Source organism: Leuciscus leuciscus (genome assembly GCF_965113295.1).
Source record: "Leuciscus leuciscus genome assembly, chromosome: 21".
Lineage (NCBI taxonomy): Eukaryota > Metazoa > Chordata > Actinopteri > Cypriniformes > Leuciscidae > Leuciscus > Leuciscus leuciscus.
Window position 1 is genome coordinate 3,785,895 of NC_138745.1, and position 20,326 is coordinate 3,806,220.

The 20,326-nt window shown below is 39.6% G+C and overlaps 1 protein-coding gene across 2 annotated transcripts in view; it reads left to right on the plus strand.

Annotated features, from left to right (window-relative positions):
• The window catches only part of slc39a11 (solute carrier family 39, member 11), a 163,831-nt gene that overhangs the window by 79,472 nt on the left and 64,033 nt on the right, over window positions 1-20,326 (plus strand). The window contains exon 5 of one of the 2 annotated variants that reach the window (XM_082152173.1): window positions 8,387-8,534. In XM_082152173.1, the coding sequence (XP_082008299.1) occupies window positions 8,387-8,534 (148 nt within the window). The remainder of the gene's footprint in view (window positions 1-8,386; window positions 8,535-20,326) is intronic. The other variant, XM_082152174.1, reaches the window with a different exon arrangement.

The following is a 20,326-nucleotide window of genomic DNA, read 5'->3' on the forward strand; positions in this document are numbered from 1 at the left end:
CTCACTCACACACACACACACACACACACACACACACACATCACACACTCACTCTTGCTCACTCGCACACACGCACTCACACACTCACTCTCAACTCACTCACTTGTGCATACACTCACACACTCACACACTCACTCACTCACTCACTCACTCACTCACTCACTCACTCACTCACTCACTCACTCACTCACTCTCACACACACACAGAGTCACTCACTCACTCTTGACGGAACCGGTCGGGGAGGACTGAAAAAATTAACCATGCTAGTGTTTTTATGGTGATGTCGTGAAGCATCGCAGACGCGGGTGGGTTGTCGTCCACTATGACACACTATACGAGATGAAACGTTGAATCTTGCGTCCCGACGCCCGTTGTCATTTACGAATCCCCACGACACCCTACGTCAAACGGATCGTGTCAAAATCGGGCTAAAATCGTGTAATCTGAACCAGACATTAAACACCAAAGAGACATTGTTCTCGTTCAGCCAATGAAGAGCATAGACTGGCATTATGCAAATTAGTCACAAACGTGAAACTGAAATACTGACGACTGGTTTCAGGCGGTTCAGAATCACTTCTTTCCTTTAGGAGACAATAACTACATTTATCTGCACTTTGATCTTTGAAAATTTGCAGACCTTTTACATTCACAACAAGTTATTTTACACTACATGAAAGGTCATATCCCCAAAAGCATAATACGGGCACTTTAAAACGAAGATTTATGAAACCCAAATTGGATTTTTGTGACATTTAGTCCACGTATTTTAGCTCTAGTATAAACAAGTTTAACTCTCTTGAAAGTGTTAAGAAGGCTTAGTGACATGCCTCAGCTGAGAACCTGCCATGATTTATTTATTGAAATGAATAACCCCAAAACACTCTCACACTCTTTTCTCTTATTTAGGAGCTCGTTTGGTCTTTACTCGTTTGCATCTGTAGCAAAAACAGCATAATGGTACCTTGTTTTGCTCCTTTGTGCCCTTCATCTGTGTGTGTGTGAGCGTGTGTGTGAGTGTGTGTGTGAGCGTGTGTGTGAGCGTGTGAGTGAATGTGTGAGTGTGTGTGTGTGTGTGTGAGTGCATATGTGTGTGTGTCTGTGTGTGTGTGTGTGAGCGTGTGTGTGAGCGTGTGTGAGCGTGTGTGTGTGAGTGAGTGCATATGTGTGTGTGTGTGTCTGTGTGTGTGTGTGAGCGTGTGTGTGAGCGTGTGTGTGAGCGTGTGTGTGAGCGTGTGTGTGAGCGTGTGTGTGAGCGTGTGTGTGAGCGTGTGTGTGAGCGTGTGTGTGAGTGAGTGCATATGTGTGTGTGTCTGTGTGCATATGTGTGTGTGTCTGTGTGTGTGTGTGTGTGTCTGTGTGTGTGAGCGTGTGTGTGAGCGTGTGCGAGCGTGTGTGTGTGTGTGTGTGTCTGTGTGTGTGTGTGAGCGTGTGTGTGAGCGTGTGTGTGAGCGTGTGTGTGTGAGCGTGTGTGTGAGCGTGTGTGTGAGCGTGTGTGTGAGCGTGTGTGTGAGCGTGTGTGTGAGCGCGTGTGAGCGTGTGTGAGCGTGTGTGAGCGTGTGTGAGCGTGTGTGAGCGTGTGTGAGCGTGTGTGAGCCTGAGCGTGTGTGTGTGGATGTGTGTGTCCATGTGTGTGTGAGCGTGTGTGTGTGAGCGTGTGTGAGTGAGCGCGTGTGAGCGTGTGTGAGCGTGTGTGAGCGTGTGTGAGCGTGTGTGAGCGTGTGTGAGCGTGTGTGAGCCTGAGCGTGTGTGTGTGGATGTGTGTGTCCATGTGTGTGTGAGCGTGTGTGTGTCTGTGTGTGTGTGTGAGCGTGTGTGTGAGCGTGTGTGTGTGAGCGTGTGTGTGAGCGTGTGTGTGAGCGTGTGTGTGAGCGTGTGTGTGAGCGTGTGTGTGAGCGTGTGTGTGAGTGTGTGTGTGTGTGAGTGCATATGTGTGTGTGTCTGTGTGCATATGTGTGTGTGTCTGTGTGTGTGTGTGTGTGTCTGTGTGTGTGAGCGTGTGTGTGAGCGTGTGCGAGCGTGTGTGTGTGTGTGTGTGTCTGTGTGTGTGTGTGAGCGTGTGTGTGAGCGTGTGTGTGAGCGTGTGTGTGAGCGTGTGTGTGTGAGCGTGTGTGTGAGCGTGTGTGTGAGCGTGTGTGTGAGCGTGTGTGTGAGCGCGTGTGAGCGTGTGTGAGCGTGTGTGAGCGTGTGTGAGCGTGTGTGAGCGTGTGTGAGCCTGAGCGTGTGTGTGTGGATGTGTGTGTCCATGTGTGTGTGAGCGTGTGTGTGTGAGCGTGTGTGAGTGAATGTGTGTGTGTGTCTGTGTGTGTGTCTGTGTGTGTGAGCATGTGTGTGAGCGTGTGTGGATGTGTGTGTGGATGTGTGTGTGGATGTGTGTGTGAGCGTGTGTGTGAGCGTGTGTGTGAGCGTGTGTGTGAGCGTGTGTGTGAGCGTGTGAGTGAATGTGTGTGTGTGTGTGTGAGTGCATATGTGTGTGTCTGTGTGTGAGCGTGTGTGTGTGTGTGCGTGTGAGCGTGCGTGTGAGCGTGTGTGTGTGTGTGTGCATGTATGTGTGTGTCTGTGTGTGTGTGAGCATGTGTGTGTGAATGTGTGTGTGTGAGTGTATGTATGTCTGTCTGTGTCTGTGTGTGTGAGCGTGTGTGGTGTGTGTGAGCGTGCGTGCGTGTGTGTGTGTGTGTGTGAGAACGTGTGTGTGAGCGTGTGTGTGAGCGTGTGTGTGAGCGTGTGTGTGAGCGTGTGTGTGAGCGTGTGAGTGAATGTGTGAGTGTGTGTGTGTGTGTGAGTGCATATGTGTGTGTGTCTGTGTGCATATGTGTGTGTGTCTGTGTGTGTGTGTGTGTGTCTGTGTGTGTGAGCGTGCGTGTGAGCGTGTGTGTGAGCGTGTGTGTGAGCGTGTGTGTGAGCGCGTGTGAGCGTGTGTGAGCGTGTGTGAGCGTGTGTGAGCGTGTGTGAGCGTGTGTGTGAGCGTGCGTGTGTGTGTGTGTGTGTGTGTGAGAACGTGTGTGAGTGTGCGTGTGTGCGTGCGTGTGCATGTGCGCGCGGCCGCGCGCGCGTGTGTGTGTGTGTGTTGTTTGAGGGCCAGGCTCTTGTCTCAGAAGTGTGTGTGTGAACGTGTGTGTGTGTTGTTTGAGGGCCAGGCTCTTGCCTCAGAAGTGTGTGTGTGTGTGTGTGTGTGTGTGTGTGTGTGTGTGTGTGTGTGTGTGAGAATGTGTGTGTGTGTGTGTGTGTTGTTTGAGGGCTAGGCTCTTGTCTCAGAAGTGTGTGTGTGTGTGTGTGTGTGTGTGTGTGTGTGTGTGTGAACGTGTGTGTGTGTGTGTTAGGGGTTGCACGACTACTGATTTCTGCTAGTCGATTCCTTATCAAAACAATACTCGAGTTACTCGACTACTCGTGGTTCATGCTACTTTAAATGAAAAGACATGAAATAGCTAGATCTTATCAATAAACATTTATTAATTCATAGCCTAATGCAACAATTACATAAGTAAACTCTCAAAACATTATAATTATGACATTTCATTTTTAAATTTTCATGTAACAGTCTAAAGCCAAATAAATAGCCGTTCTTGCCTTTCATTTCAGACGTCTGCTTCTAGGGGCCGTTCACATATCGCGTCTTTTTCGCGCTCAAGGTCGTTATTTCAAATGTAGGAGCGCGGCGAGCGCGCTCATATGGAAACAACGTGGTGCGCTAGTTTTTCCAGGCGGGTTTTTCCTTCTCATCTCCAGAAATATATCTAGTAGTAAAGCTAATGCAAGGGCTAGAAATCAATTAATCCTTTGCTGATACTTCTTCATCGTCATCATGGAGAGCGCAGTTCACGGTTGCATAGCACCGACAGACGCCATGGGAGCGCGAGCGCTTGTAGGAGACAGCGGCCGCGCTTTCCACACGTTTTTAAACGCAATATGTGAACGGCCTCTTGCAGAGTTGGCCAATTACAATATTTTTGTCATCCTTGATGAAATACTTCCACACATCTGACGTGTGGCGTCTGTTGGTGACGTTCGCCATTTTTAATTCATTTATGGTTAATGGACGCTCGAGTAGTCGATTGTTTCCGACAGCGTCGACTAGTGGTTGAAGTAGTCGATCTATCGACTACTCGACTAGTCTATGCAAGCCCTAGTGTGTGTGTGTTGTTTGAGGGCTAGGCTCTTGTCTCAGAAGTGTGTGAGGTAACTAACTTGCACATTGGTGATTCTCAAAGACACTCATCAGTGTTTCCAGTCGTGTTTCGTCGTGAACGAGGAGCAGAGATGTTCAGGTCACACACTTTCTGCTCGGCTAAGACTGTGATGATATTTCTGAAGTTCTCTCTGCATATTAAACTAACATAGAAGAAAACATGAATAAATGACACACTTCACCATCAACTTCTGATGATAACCAATGCTACTGTGTGTATATATCGTTAAATTTCATTATGTATGAACGTGATTCATTTGTTTCTGAATTCTTGCTCAAACACCAGTGGTCAAACGCTCACACACTGCAGATCATATACACTGAGGTGAAGGATTTAGTGTTTGTTTGATTGATGATGCGTGATAGCACTGCATACGTCAGTCAGAAGTAGTTGAAGCACATCATCGCATATTTTGAACTATATCAAAATAGTTCTGATTTGTTCCGTCTCTGGCGCACAGAATGCTCTCGTGGTTTGATTATAGAGATTATCTATGGAGGGCATTATCGAGGGCTCTTTGGTCCTGCTTTTAGTGAATCTCTGATATTCTTTCACCTGTGGTCGTGACTCGTGACATTGGCATTTCCTTCATATTTAATTTTAGAGATGAGAGGCTTTTGGCTTTCCTGAAAGAGCTGTTATTGATTTCTTTATCAAACGCAAGATGACGTGAGCGTCTTCAGGCCGGCAGAGCCTTTCACTGAGTCACTGTTGATGTGAATCCACCCATCCATCCATCCATCCATCCATCCAATTATTCGTTCATTCATTCATTAATTCGTCCGTCCGTTCGTTCATTCGTCCGTCCGTCCGTTCATTCATTCATTCGTTCATCCATCCATCCATTCAGTCATTAATCCATCCGTTCATTCGTTGGTTCATTCGTTCATTCATTCGTTCATTCGTTCATTCATCCATTCATTTGTTCATTTGTTCATTCGTTCATCCATCCATTCATTCAGTCATTAATCCATCCGTTCATTCGTTGGTTCATTCATTCATTCATTCGTTCATTCATCCATTCATTTGTTCATTCGTTCATTCGTTCATCCATTCATTCAGTCATTAATCCATTCATTCATTCATTCATTCATTCATTCGTTCATTCGTTCATGCGTTCATGCATGCATTCATTCATTCATTCATTCATCCATCCGTTCATCCATTGTCATTAATCCATCCATTCATTAATTAATTCATTCATTCATTCATTCATTCATGCATTCATCCATTCATTCGTCCATCCATTCATTCAGCCATTCATTCGTCCATTCGTTCATTCGTCCATTCGTTCATTCATCCATTCATCCATTCATCCATTCATTTGTTAATTCGTTCATCCATCCATTCATTCAGTCATTAATCCATCCGTTCATTCGTTCGTTCATTCGTTCGTTCATTCATTCGTTCATTCGTTCATTCATCCATTAATTTGTTCATTCGTTCATCCATCCATTAATTCAGTCAGTCATTAATCCATCCATCCATTCATTCGTTCATTCGTTCATTCATTCATTCATTCATTCATTCATTCATTCATTCATTCATTCATTCATTCATTCATTCATCCATCATCCGTTCATCCTTCCATTCATTGTCATTAATCCATCCGTTCATTCGTTCGTTCGTTCATTCATTCATTCATTCATTCATTCATTCATTCATTCATTCATTCATTCATTCATTCATTCATCCATCCGTTCATTCATTCATCAATTTCATTTGTCCATTTGTCCATTCGTTCATTCGTCCATTCATCCATTCATTTGTTCATTCGTTCATCCATCCATTCATTCAATCATTCATCCGTTCATTCGTTCATTCATCCATACATTAATTCAGTCATTCATCCATTCATTCATTCGTTCATTCATCCATCCATCCGTTCGTTTGTTCATTCGTTCGTTCGTTCGTTCGTCCGTCCGTCCGTCCGTCCGTCCATCCATCCATCCGAATGCAATATTTACCAGTGTATAAAGTAAATATATGAATATTATCTTTACATCTGATGTTGTTGACCCATATTGACAGGACAAATGAATAGATAATTGAGAGAATGGAACGCGGGAGATTGCACATAAAAAAAGGTATATATTTATTACATTAAATAGTAATAATAACAGTTCATAATAATAATAATAATAACAATAATGTTTGAATAGTGTATAGTAACAATAATGTTTGAATAGTGTATAATAACAGTGTATTATACTCTTACCCATAAAGAGCAAATAATCAGTATAAAACACAGCGTCTCCTCCGCTCTAGTGGAAGATACGCATGTGCAGTTTCAGAACAGAAGTGTTGTTTTGTCTGCAGTTATGTTCATATCTGCTGATAATGTGACTCCAGCATGGTTTGCCACACAGGGGAACGAGGGGCTCAACCTAATACATTTAGGTTTTGGCTCAATTATTAAACAAATAATTAAGCTAGATTACATTTTTTTGATTTTTTTTTTTACACAAGCAAAATACACATCTCTGCTACAAATGAACACTTGAATGGATCTAACATTTTCATAGTTGCACTGAAAGTGACAGAAGTGCAAATGTGACAACTTGCCCCATATGCGGGGTTAACTGTAACAGACAGAGGGTTAGTTGTAACACTTGTGTGTAACACACATAATTCAGGACTATTTTATCTGTATAGTTTGATATTGTTTGTACATCTGTATAGATAGATATCCATACATCCATCCCTCATCCAAACATCCTTCTATTATGGATCAATATCATGGATAGAGATATAGGAAAGATCAATATCATGGATAGAGATATAGGAAAGGGCTGCACAGTTTTGCAATAAATAAATAAATAAAATCATCAAATATTGTAATTGCAATTGAATTATATTTGTGTGTGGCAGCTGCATGCACAATTATTATTATTATTATTAATAACAGTAATAATAATAAAAACGAGCTCAAAATCACATTTTAAAGGGTTTATGGCATGAAAAACAGGCTATATATTTTTAATAAATAAACAAGTGATCAATGCATAGTTAACAAATGTGAAAAAAATCATACTTTGACATTTAAATTCCAACATTGTTTGTGAAAGTCCAACACAGTTAAATGTGGCAAAATAAATATATAAATAAATACTCAAAGCTGAAAAGTTGTGTGTCTCCCTGTTCTCGTGTCATTATCGCTGTACTGGCGGCTGTAACACTGAGCTACGACTAACCCCGCTGTGTAAAACACAGTTTAAGCCGAGCTCACAGTTGCTAGGAGTTGCTGATATGTTTCAGAGCGGTGCTGTTTTAGCCAACAAGACAGTGATTAAGGTCATATAAAGTGAGGTTTGGTGACGTACACACACAACTCAGAAACCGGAAAAAAACGTATGATGAGAAAATGTACTTGCATGGTGTCAAAACACTCTTCGTCCAGAATCTTCACGAAATCTTATCAAAACTTTCCTCAAACCCGCGGGAGACCGTCTTCTGGCAGCGAGAGAAACCGAGCGGAAACACAACCTGACCCTGACTAACTGTGTGAAAGCTCCGTGTTATATTTAACCCCGCGTTACATTTAACCCCGCGTTAGGCTGTGCAAAATATTGTTTGCAGAGTAGAATTGTCTTTGCTTTAAATGGCCAGTCATTCGTACAGTGTGATTATATAATCTATTTGTGGTTCATATTAAAATGCAAAGATATGGTAAACATTTCTCAGTGTGTCATCCATTATTCAGCTCGGTCTCAGCCTGGCGGCTTGTATGTTTTTGTTTTGCGATGGCTTGTACCCCGTGTTGACTTCTTAATGTCACATCTCTCTCTGTGCCTTTACTTATTCAGAGCGAACGCAACAGCCCGAGGATCTTTATTAATGGCAGCTCTGAAATGGATGCCTGCAATTTCACTGTGCTTCTGTTTTCAAAAGCTAATCTTTTTCTAAAGAAAAAATAAAAAAAATAAAAAAATATTTATAGGTCGATATCTGTGACTTGAAACCCCACAGGCATTCTGTGTTTGCGTAGGGATATATTTTCTTGGTTGACATCTTGACAAATCGTGTCACTTTGCCTTAAAGCAAAAACACAGTGCAATGCTTTTCAAAGGCACTGATGCAGCATGTCACACATTTTTATTTATTTATTTATTAAAGATGAGATCTCATTCAATAGTTCACATTTCAATGCCTTTTGGAATGTGTTTATATCTGTCCGTTTGATTGTTTTTTGCAGGGTATCGTGTCGGACCCTCACATGGCTCTGGCTCTGCCGTCTGATAAGAAGAAGAAGAAGAAGAGCTCTCTGGCTGGCCTGTGCGAGGAAGAGGAGGATGAGGAGGAGCAGATGTCCATCAGGATAGGTAGAGCAGGAGTTCACTCAGGCAAGCTCTTCTTCACGATCCCACTCTCTTCTCTCACGTGTAAGATGTGTGTCAGCTGTGTGATGGCTCTCTCCGGGCTCCTGTCGGCTTTCCTCACGCTTCTGAATCACATTCCTGGATCTTTGTAATGGGCAAGCTCACTTTTTTAGGGTTTTCTCTGGGCTCTTCTGAGACTTTATTGTTTCTCTTATGTCTCTTTAAATGTAGTGTGTGCTAGGAAGTGCTGGTGGTGGGTCTCCTTTCAAAAATTGCTTTTTGCCATTAATAGAGCACAGAAGGAACACACACTTATCGCAAGTGGTGCTTAATGCATTATTTATGGAAATATTACCATGCAACTTTTGAGGTTTACCACCATGAGAAGAGCACAGGCGGATCAGACGCATGCGGTGCTTTAGGTGATATTTATGGTAACAATAAAGACAGAAAATATTAAAATGCATGGAATAAAATGAATGGCATTATATATACACTCGTCAAAAGTTTTAGATCGGTAAGATTTTTTAATGTTTTTAAAAGAAGTCTCTTCTGCTCACCAAGGCTGCATTTATTTGATAAAAAAATAAATATATATTGTGAAATATTATGACAATTTAAAATGACTGTTTTCTATTTTAATATATTTTAAAATGTAATTTATTCCTGTGATAAAGCTGAATTTTCAGCATCATTACTCCAGCCTTCAGTGTCACATGATCCTTCAGAAATCATTCTAATATGATGATTTTATGCTAAAAAAACATGAATTATTATTTTCAATGTTGAAGACAGTTGTGTACAATTTTTTTTTCAAAATTCTTTGATGAATAGAAAGTTCAAAAGAACAGCATTTATTTAAAATAGAATATTTTCTAACATTTTAAATGTCTTTACTGTAACTTTTGATCAGTTTAACTCATACTTGATGAATAAAAGTATTGATTTATTTTATTTATTTCCCCCAAAAATAAAATTAAAATTCTTACTGACCCCAAACTTTTGAATATATATATATATATGAATGGAATAAAACGTGCCCAAAAATCAGTTTTTTTTTTTCAGGGCTGATTTTATTATTTAAATCATTACAATAATTCAGAAGAATTCACTAAAGGGATTCATATTTGGCATATCTGGTGGCATTAATGCATAATACCAGACTTATATCAGCTGTTCTGAATATTCCATCATGCAGAAACTGGAATGACTATTCTTCTTCACCCATTAAGCATTATAGCTTTTATGTGGTTCAAATGACTCATAAAACATGGGTTTATTAACTCGCTGTGTTAGAGAGAACGTTGTGAAAAGCTGTACAGCTCTAACTCCTGAGGCAGAATCCACAGTCTAATTATCAGAGCTAAACGAGTGTGAAAATATGACATGCTGAACGAGTGGAACGCGTGTCATCTGACTGACAGCTCCAGGCGCTCGAAGACATTATCAGCATCTCCACGCTCACAGAGAACCGCACGATGAAGACATCATTTAGATATATGTAATATAAAGCTTATTCAAGGAAATGGGTAAATTGACTGTCAGTTTGGTGTAATTATCACGTTTTTGTTTCACGTTAAATGTATTATTTATTTATTTATTTATTATAAATTCTAGCGGTACTAGAAAAAATATATAATTTTTCAATAAATAAATAAAAGTGAAATTTATTTATTTATGAGTTCAAGTAACTGTATAAACAAACATTGAAACAATACTACAAATAATAAATAGTTTTATTTTAATAACTTATTTCATTAAATAAATGATGGTTACTTAAATAAGTGAACAAGTTAATAAAATGAATGTATTATTCATTTATGTATGTATCTAAAAAAAATTGATTATTTTATTTATAATTTATTTAATTTATAGGTAAATAAATGATATTTAAGTATTTATTTATTCATGATATAATGTTTAATCTTATTTTTTTTCCAATAATAACATTATTCCAAATTAGCTTCAACTGAGTGTCAGCTTATTTTGCAAATTGCTTTTATTAATTTTGTCGGTTTTACTTTGATGATTATTATATTTATTTCTAAAATATTTTTTTCAAACAATATTTATATGCATCCCAAATTTTGGTACATAAATTGCAAACTCAAATAAAACGAATATAAAAGCAATCTGCTGATTTAATATTTAGTTTGATCAGTGCTAAACGTGAGGCTTTGGAGAGTTCACAGAGCTCCGCTATAAAGTGAGCGAGGGAGGATCTCAGGTGTGTGTGTGTCGGGACTGGAGTCGGTTATCCAGCATGAAATGAAGACTGATAGGAGGTTATTATATCTGACCAGCGCCTGCAGCCATGATGTCTCCCAGCACATTACAGGCTGAGAGCGGCTTCTTCATCATCTGTTGCTGAAGACTACCTTAATTCACCCGCAGCTCTGCACATATTCTGTGTTTGCACACGATCAGATAAAGGGTTTAAAAGGATATGGTGTTTCTGACTCTCTATCATGTGCCGCTATTCTCAACTCTGTTTCTCCTGATGATTGATCTCCAAACACGAACAAATCAGTTTCCATGAAGCCTGTATATATATGCAATTTATTATGAAGGTATTCGTAATGTCTCATAGCACATCATAACATGTTAAATATATTTGTTAATAAATGTAAATGCGTTATTAACCAGTTAATTTGACTCCTCTAACATTAGTATAAGGTGTCAAATAGATTAGTATTAGTATACCTCACTGATCGCATCGGTCAAAACAGGACGAAGACAAAAAGCATAGCATCTTTTTTTCAATGCATTCGTGGCATTGAAATTAATGTACTATGTTTTGTTTCAATTATATATTTTTTGTATTTATAGGGGATTTCATAGTACTATATTACACTCACCTCTAAATTATGCACCATTAATTTCTACTGTATATAAATAAAGTACAAATTACATTAGAAAAACATACATTTCAGTTAAAAATTGAGATAAGTGATTTAAACTCCAACGCAAGGAAAGTGTATTGGTGCAATCTGGTGAGAGACATAAAGAAAATCATTGTAATATCATTGTGTGTGTTCCCTAAACGATTATACAAGTATTTTCAGACATAATTACTTACTTTTATTAGGCTTTTCATGTGGATATATATTTAGACTTCTCAATGACTACTTTATCATTGCTGATTTGTTGATTGTACATACAAAAATGGCTCTATATTTTTTTATATTTTTCATATTTGGACCAAGTAGATCATAAGTGTGAATGTTTTTTAAGACCATTTAGCTTTTTGTCCATGGTTTTCTTTTTTTGAGTTTATAGCAAGTGCCACAAAACGTTTACCATTTCAATTAAGTAAAATAGTAAAAAAAAAAAATGTTTTCGCAAATCGATCTAAATTGACTGAAGACCAGAGGGTTAAAGGAACACGCTGACCTTTTGGGGCTTTATCTTATTCACCGTATCCCCTAGAGTTAGATAAGTCCATACATACCCTTCTCATCTCTGTGTGTGCCGTAACTCTGTCTGAGCCACCCACCGCTAGCCTAGCTTAGCACAAAGACTGGAGGTAAATGGCTCCAGCTAGCATACTGTTCCCAATAAGTGACAAAATAACGCCAACATTTTCCTATTTACATGATGTGATGTGTATAGTCACAGCGTGTACAAACAACAAGGTCACATGAGAATCAGCCATCTTCTAACCGTACACATACAGGGAACTATATTCTCAGAAGGCGAAGCACTGCTACTTCTGCGGAGTGATTTACTCACATCATGTAAATAGGAAAATGTTGGCGTTATTTTGTCACTTATTGGGAGCTGTATGCTAGCTGGAGCCATTTACCTCCAGTCTTTGTGCTAAGCTAGGCTAGCGGTGGGTGCGTCAGACAGAGTTACGGCACGCACGGAGATGAGAAGGGCATGTATGGACTTATCTAACTCTGGATACGGTGAATAAGATAAAAAGTCAAATACCCAAAAAGTCAGCGTGTTCCTTTAAAGATAATACATAATATAATATAGGGAGTTAATGTTGGTCAATTGTTTCAATATATTATTCAATAAATTATACTGTTTCCCAAACAATAGGAAATAAATATAATGTATTATAACTGTGGTTAGAGTTATTTAAAATGCATTTTGAATCCATTAAGAATACCTTTAATAATGCATTTTGTATAGAGGCTTCATACGCTGTATTATCATAAAACTGCTGATTATTGTGTGTTTTCCTTTATGGGTGATTTTCCTCTCAGCCATCCCAGTGCACATCATCCATCAGACATGTCCAGAAGTGGAGAGAGGTGTGTGGTGTCGAAGTGAAGATGTCTGATTGCCATTTCTTACTCCGCATAAACTGTGCTGCTGTTTTTGTGAGTCTGGTGTTGGTTGTGTGTGTGTGTGTGTGTGTGTGTGTGTGTGTGTCGGTACTGCTGTGGTCTCTCTCTCAGCACTGCACTTGTCTTTTCCAGCACCAGACTCTGGTTCACTGACCTGAGATCAGTGTGAAACTGCAGTGCTGGAGGAGCCTGAGAGCAGAACCGACACACACTGCGCACAGAACACTGGGATGCTTTTGTGTCGTTTCATTTAATATTAAATCTTGGGGATAAAAGCTACATTTGGCCATCCTGAGTTTTAGACAAAAGTTTACAGTTATATAGAAAAGAAATCTTGAATGACAAATGGATAAAGGGCTATATATATCTTTCTCTCTCTCTCTCTCTCTCTCTCTCTCTCTCTCTCTCTCTCTCTCTCTCTCTCTCTCTCTCTCTCTCTCTCTCTCTCTCTCTCTCTCTCTCTCACTCACTCACTCACTCACACTCACTCACTCACTCACTCACACTCTCTCTCTCACTCACTCTCACTCACTCACTCACTCACTCACTCACTCACTCACTCACTCACTCACTCACTCACTCACTCACTCACTCACTCACTCACTCACTCACTCACTCACACACACTCTCTCTCTCACTCACACTCACTCACTCACTCACTCACTCACTCACTCACTCACTCACTCACTCACTCACTCACTCACACACACTCTCTCTCTCACTCACTCTCACTCACTCTCACTCTCTCACTCACTCACTCACTCACTCACTCACTCACTCACTCACTCACTCACTCACTCACTCACTCACTCACTCTCACTCTCTCACTCACTCTCTCACTCTCTCACTCTCTCTCTCTCACTCACTCACTCACTCACTCACACACACACTCACTCACACTCTCTCTCCCTCTCTCTCTCTCTCTCTCTCTCTCTCTCTCTCTATTACTCTATTTATTACTCTATTTGCCATATCATTTTAAATTAATTAATTATTAAATTTATTCATTCATTTAAATATATATATATATACTACATTTGTTTTTTAAAGATAAATGTTTATTTATTTAAGATTTGATAAATTGATTGATTCTTCATTTGTTTCAACACAATTTAGGAGTTAATTATTTTTCTCATAGCTTTAATGAATTAATCCTACGGAGTCTTTCAGAATCAAAGAGGCTGTTATTGAATATTGCAGATGTTAAAGACTACAACGGACCTGCTTCTTTCCAGATGTGACGAGTGTGTTTACACGCGGCTGAAATCTTAAAGGCTAAGCAGCCGAAAACAGTCCTAAAATAATTATGGAAAATGAAAATACGACTGTTGAATTATTTACTAAGTAATTGGAAAAATCCCAGTCCTTCTCTATTTGCTCGACGGGAAAATATCATGTTTGTGGTCGCGGTCCGCCTGAAGTTGTGTTTGCACGTCTGATTCTCCCCGCGTCGGGGTTTATAAAGTGCTGGGAATATTTGCTGTTTATTCTCTTATTGTGTTCTGTGAGAGATTCCCCTGAGGCTCGTCTCGTTATGAGAGATAGTATTTGAAGGTAAAGATGGAGGTGGAGATCATCAGGAGGAGTGTTTGCCGAGAAACACAACAGGCCTGAATAGATGGGCATTATCTGTTGTTCTCTCCGGCTCAGTGTCTTCCATTACTGAGGGTTTTCTGCAGCGTTCGGGATGGAGATATGAAGAGCTGCTCGTGCCGATCGTAACTTGGCCGCCTTCACCACATGTACATTTTTCATATTGCACTAACAGCAGGCCTTCAGTAAACACAGTAAACAAACAGTGTCATCATGATTGCCTCAAGGTAAGAGATCTTGGCAAATGCATGTAGCATTTGGCAAATGGAGCAAGAAAAGCAATAGGCATAGGTATATATATATATGAACTTTGTAAATCTGGAATCTGAAGGTGCAATAAAATATAAACATTGAGAAAATCGCCTTTAAAGTTGTTCATTTATGTTCACGAATGTGCTGCATCCACTCACAAAAATACATGTTTTATATATTTACGGTAGGAAATTTACAAAATATCTTCATGGAACATGATCTTTACTTAATATCCTAATGATTTTTGGCATAAAAGAAAAATCGATAATTTTGACCCATACAATGTATTGTTGGCTATTGCCACAGATATACTTGTGCGATTCGTGACTGGTGACGTGGTCCAGGGTCACATATATTACTTTGGCAAGTAGTATGTTTGTTCCTGGATGGACCTGGAACTAGTTTACCTTTCAAATATAGTCTATTACAGTAAATAACTCCAGTCAAAAACCTAAAATCCGATTGGTTGGTAAAAAATAAATAAATATTGTCCTACTTTGGCAGTCACGGTAAATAGCTTTTATTAAAAAAAAACTTAAAATAAAAAAAAATGTAAATGCTTCATAGAGTTCATTGATTAGGGCCAAGCAATAATAAAAAAAATAAAATAAAACCATCTCGTGATTTAAAGTCATTATAATGCGAAATTAAACTCGTAAAATTTCGAGAAAAAAAAGTCGAAATACAATCTTGAGAATAAACTCATTACATTTCGGGAATAAAGTCGTTGTGTTTCGAGAAAAAACGTGTTAAATTTCGAGAAAAAAAAGTCGAAATACAATCTTGAGAATAAACTCATTACATTTCGAGAACAAAGTCGTGTTTCGAGAAAAAAACGCGTTCAATTTCGAGAAAAAAATCGATATTGTGTTTCGACTTTTTTCTCTCGAAATTTAACGAGTTTAATCTTGCATTATAATGACTTTAATCTCGAGATGGTTTTATTTATTTTATTATTGCTTGGCCCTAATCCTCTTCCGTAGTTCATAGAGTAATGCTTCAACAATTATTCAGAATATTATTGCAAAAAAAAACAAAAAAAACATGATTGTTCTTCGTGTGCTTGACCTGGAACAGTTTACCTGTCAAGTCTTAACTATTACAGTAAATAACTGTTTACACACACACACACACACACACACACACACACACACACACACACACACACACACACACACACACACACACACACACACACACACACACACACACACAAACTCTTAAATGCTTCATAGAGTAAACAATTATTCAGAATATTATTGCAAAAAAAAAAAAAAAACATGATTGTTCTTCGTGTGCTTGACCTGGAACAGTTTACCTGTCAAATATAGTCTTAACTATTACAGTAAATAACTGTTTAAACACACACACACACACACACACACACACACACACACACACACACACACACACACACACACACACACAAAAAAAAAAAACTCTTAAAGGCTTCATAGAGTAAACAATTATTCAGAATATTATTGCAAAAAAAACACACAAAAAAACATGCATGTTCTTTTCCATTCTCAAAATACCAGAGATGTTTGCTTAGACTGTTTATTATGCTGCAGTAATTGAATAATTAGTTCTCTTTCATGTTGTTCACATTATGTTAAAATATGTGCAGACAAAAACCCATCTGGAGTGAATGGCAGATGTTACGAGCTGCTCAGAGACCTCTGGTAATTTCACCTGCTCGTGTGTGTAGTGATGTATTGTAATTCCCCGTCTCTGAATGTGTGCTTGACATTTCACAGCTAAGATCTAGTGTTCGTGCTGCTAAACGCCCCAAAACTAAACTCTAGTATCTTTCAACAATTTAACACTAACCTGGAAAGCGTTTCTGCCAACCGTACCTATACATACAATTCTCTGCAGTCTCCATTATGATTATAGGAGCAGATTATTGCTTAAAAATGTTCCTTGCACAACACTGTTATGAGCTGAACACTCTTTTCCCCATAGTGCATGATTTGTAAACTAACACATTTTGACATTTGCATCACATATGTGTGTGTTTTCAGCCGTAGTGAACTCTCTCAGCAGCTCTTGTGAAACACCAGTCACGATGAAAGAGCTCAAAGACTAAAATTGCACGGTTTCTCCAGCAAATATGTTTTTATCTCTGGTTTGCTTAACACTATCGGCCAGGTTAAGTGTCAGTGCTGCGTCATTTTCAAAGCTTTTAGTGTCACTCACCGGACAAACTGTTGCGATACTTTCAACAAACCGATGTAATAAAAGTGCCAGATTCACGATCATCTGTTTCAGATCAAACTGAACGTGCTTTTAGCGTCACTCACTGCGCATTTCACTGTGAAAGTGTTGCTATAGAAGCAATGTAATATCATTTTACAGAAATATGCACACTGAGTACGTCATATCAACCGTGTAAAAATGACTGAAAAAGGATGGTTTAGTTATACTATAATTCCCCCGTCTTCTCCCTTCATATTTGCATATTAATAATGAATTCAATTTTCTGTTGAGTTGAACACATTTGAGCTGATGCCAAACATGAACAGGCTTTAGTACTTGAAGGAAAATGCAGAACCGTGAGCTTTGGAGCTTCTTTATTCTGCCACTGAAATGACTGATTCAATTTGCCAACGAGGTCGATAGTTGTTTAGTAGGAGATTCCTGCATTGGATTTTTTTTAAAATTGTTTTAATATAATTTGATTTTAATTACATCAGGACGATCATGGGATATCAGATCTTGAGGAATCAGCTCATGCAATTATTGAGGTATTTTGATTCTTATCATAAGCCTCTGATGATGAGAGATGAATTCCCAATGGTGATGCATATTATCAATTGCAGTGTGTGTGTGTGTGTGTGTGTGTGTGTGTCTGTTGCCTTGGCTACAATAATATTATTGATCTGCCTTACTTAAGGTGGACGATGACGCAATTTTCTTCTAGAAACAAACTTTGTTGTATTATTATCATGTTATCACTGTGAAGCTGCTTTGATACAATTTGTATTGCAAAAAGCGCTATATAAGTAGAGGTGACTTGACTTGACTGTGTGTATGTGTGTGTGTATATGTATATATATATGTAATGGATGGATAGATGGAACACAAAGCCTTTCCCTAAACACGTTTTCACTTAGAAAATGGAAATCAAATCCCTGTGAAATGACACTTATGATTTGACGTCAAACATCTCTAGAAGTGTTTTTCAGATAGCTGAAGGTCAGGGCTTTGTGTACGTGATGTGAGTGTGTGAGTTTGTGTTGCGGTGTTTATACTGCAGTCAATGACACGTGACACCAAGGGCTAACCAAACGCAACTTGATAATTCGATGAGATAAAAACCTGTGTCACATTCACACCGACAGCTGGAGGTTCATAGGTCTGTGTAACTGGGCATCGCTTGTGAAAACCTGAACACAAAACATCATATTGTTCTGTTTGATGAGAAATTTCATGCTGCTAGGAATGAACATTGTATGCAGAGGAAATCATTTTGTGCTGTGCATGATGCATCATATATTGCTCATTTGCATGTAATTGAAGTAACCGCATCACTGGACACAAGTTGATTGTTTTGAATTTTTCATTTAGTTTTTTCAAATGTCATTTTTTTCAAATTAGTTTGTACTGTATAATTGTAGTTTTAGTTTAGTTCAGGCCATTTTTTTATTGTAGTTTAGTGTTATTGCTGTCTAGTGGCATTTTCATGGAAGATTGTTAATGTTTCAAGCTTATTATATTCTTTTGATCTGGACCACAATGGAAAATAATATATGTAGTTATGGTTCGCTTGGCGTTCACACTGTCATTTTTAAGACTGAGGGCCCTATTTTAACGATCTAAGCGTATGGTCTAAAGCGCACGGCGCCAGTTCACTTAAGCCTGGTTCACACGGCAGGATAATTAGGCCGATTTTAGCCCCGATTCACCCCTTCCGACAATCTTAAGGATGCTCCGATTATCGTAAAATAATCTGATCAGATATTCCTGCCGTGTGTGGTGTGTTAAGGCTGCTCTCGTCTGCTCGGAAGGACGTCGGGACCGCTCCGATCTCAAATCGGGGATATCCAACATGTTGGATTTATTTGGCCCGATTTCTTCTCGTGTGTGGTGTCCCCCGAGCACGCAGCCTGTGGACTGTGGAGTGTAGCCAATAAGAAAGCGAGGTGACGAGGCGGCGAGGAAACTCCGGGAAATATAATCAAAACAGCCGGCGGCATTGCGCACCAGAAAGTCCGGTGGATGCAGAGATCATCGCCTTTTCTTTTGATAACGTTTTTTTTCGGTTAAAAACAAACTACAAACTATTGCCACTGCATCCTCTTCGTCCGACATGATTGTTTACTCTGAAGTCACGTTTGATCTCGAGGTATTTTGCGCGATTTCCCGTATGATCTGGGAATGCTCGGGAGTCAAATGGGTTCGTGTGTGATGTGTTGATTTTGCCGTATGGCTGCGCACCACACACTGTACGACCATAACTGTTAGACCCGTGATTTTTTTATCCCCGTGTGTGGGGTCTCTCAGGTTTGGAAAATCGGCCGACAATTTTAAAATCGGCCCGTGTGAACCAGGCTTTAGGGAGTGTCCGAATCCACTTTTACTAGTTTGACGACGGGAAAAATGGTTGGCGCTCCCGGCGCATGGTCTAAAAGAGTTGTCCCTATTCTCTTAAAGGTGAACTAAGTAACTTTTTTTACCTTAACCAAACAGCTTCGGAGTCATTGGAATGGTTATATGACATTTTTCGGGTTAAATTGGTGGTCTTCTCGCACCCCCCGAGCGCCTGTGAGCGGAAAAACCACACTTGCAACTTTGGGCCGCCGGCCTCAGCGTCAGGAAGTATCGCGTGATATCAGGTCTCGCGATGTAACGAATTGCTTTACGGCACTGCACACATACACTATCTAAACATTTATTTGCTAGCCTTCTGTGTATCATACATACCTCAGTGGACATGGCTCCGTGCGTTCGCCGGGTTCTTTGAAAACAAATGCACATGACCAGCGGGAGAAGATGGGAGGGGGGAGAGTCGCCAACGAGTTTTGACGACAGTGTTGTCAAATATCTATTCCGAAGCTGTAGGGGGAGCTCTATAGAGAAACCCGCGAGCAAAAAGCGAGAAAACAGCAATGAAATCGGCAAAGCTGTATAGTTCTGCTTTAATGAGTTATGGGTGGTTCTGACAAGAACTGAACTGTAATAGGCAACATCTCGACTATGATGATTCTGTCCTTTTTAGGGTCACATCTTGTGACATCACGTCCTGTTTTTGGTTCGTTTAGATGTCTTTGGTCCGTGTCGCCTTCATATTTCAGTCGAACCGCACCAGAGTTCATTTGGAAGTGGACCGAGACCCCCTGAAAAGGTTCGATCTGTCTTGTTTTCCCTGTTTTGTGTTGTGTGGGACTTTTATTTTGAAGTGCATTTCCTGGTCTCCTTGTTTCAGTGTTTCATCTCCTGTTATTTGTTCCTGTTTCCTTTGTTTCCATTTCTGCGTTGTTTGTTCCCATAATTATCCTTGATTGTTGCCATAGCTATCATTTGTTTGTTTCTATGACGCTTAATCATCTCCACCTGTCTCTTGTTATCTCCTCTGTTTATTTATTCCCCTGCTTAAATTAGTGGACAGAGACCCATCTTTTTATAGGCCGCTTGTTTGGTGGGTTTAGATGCCAGCGTTCACACTTA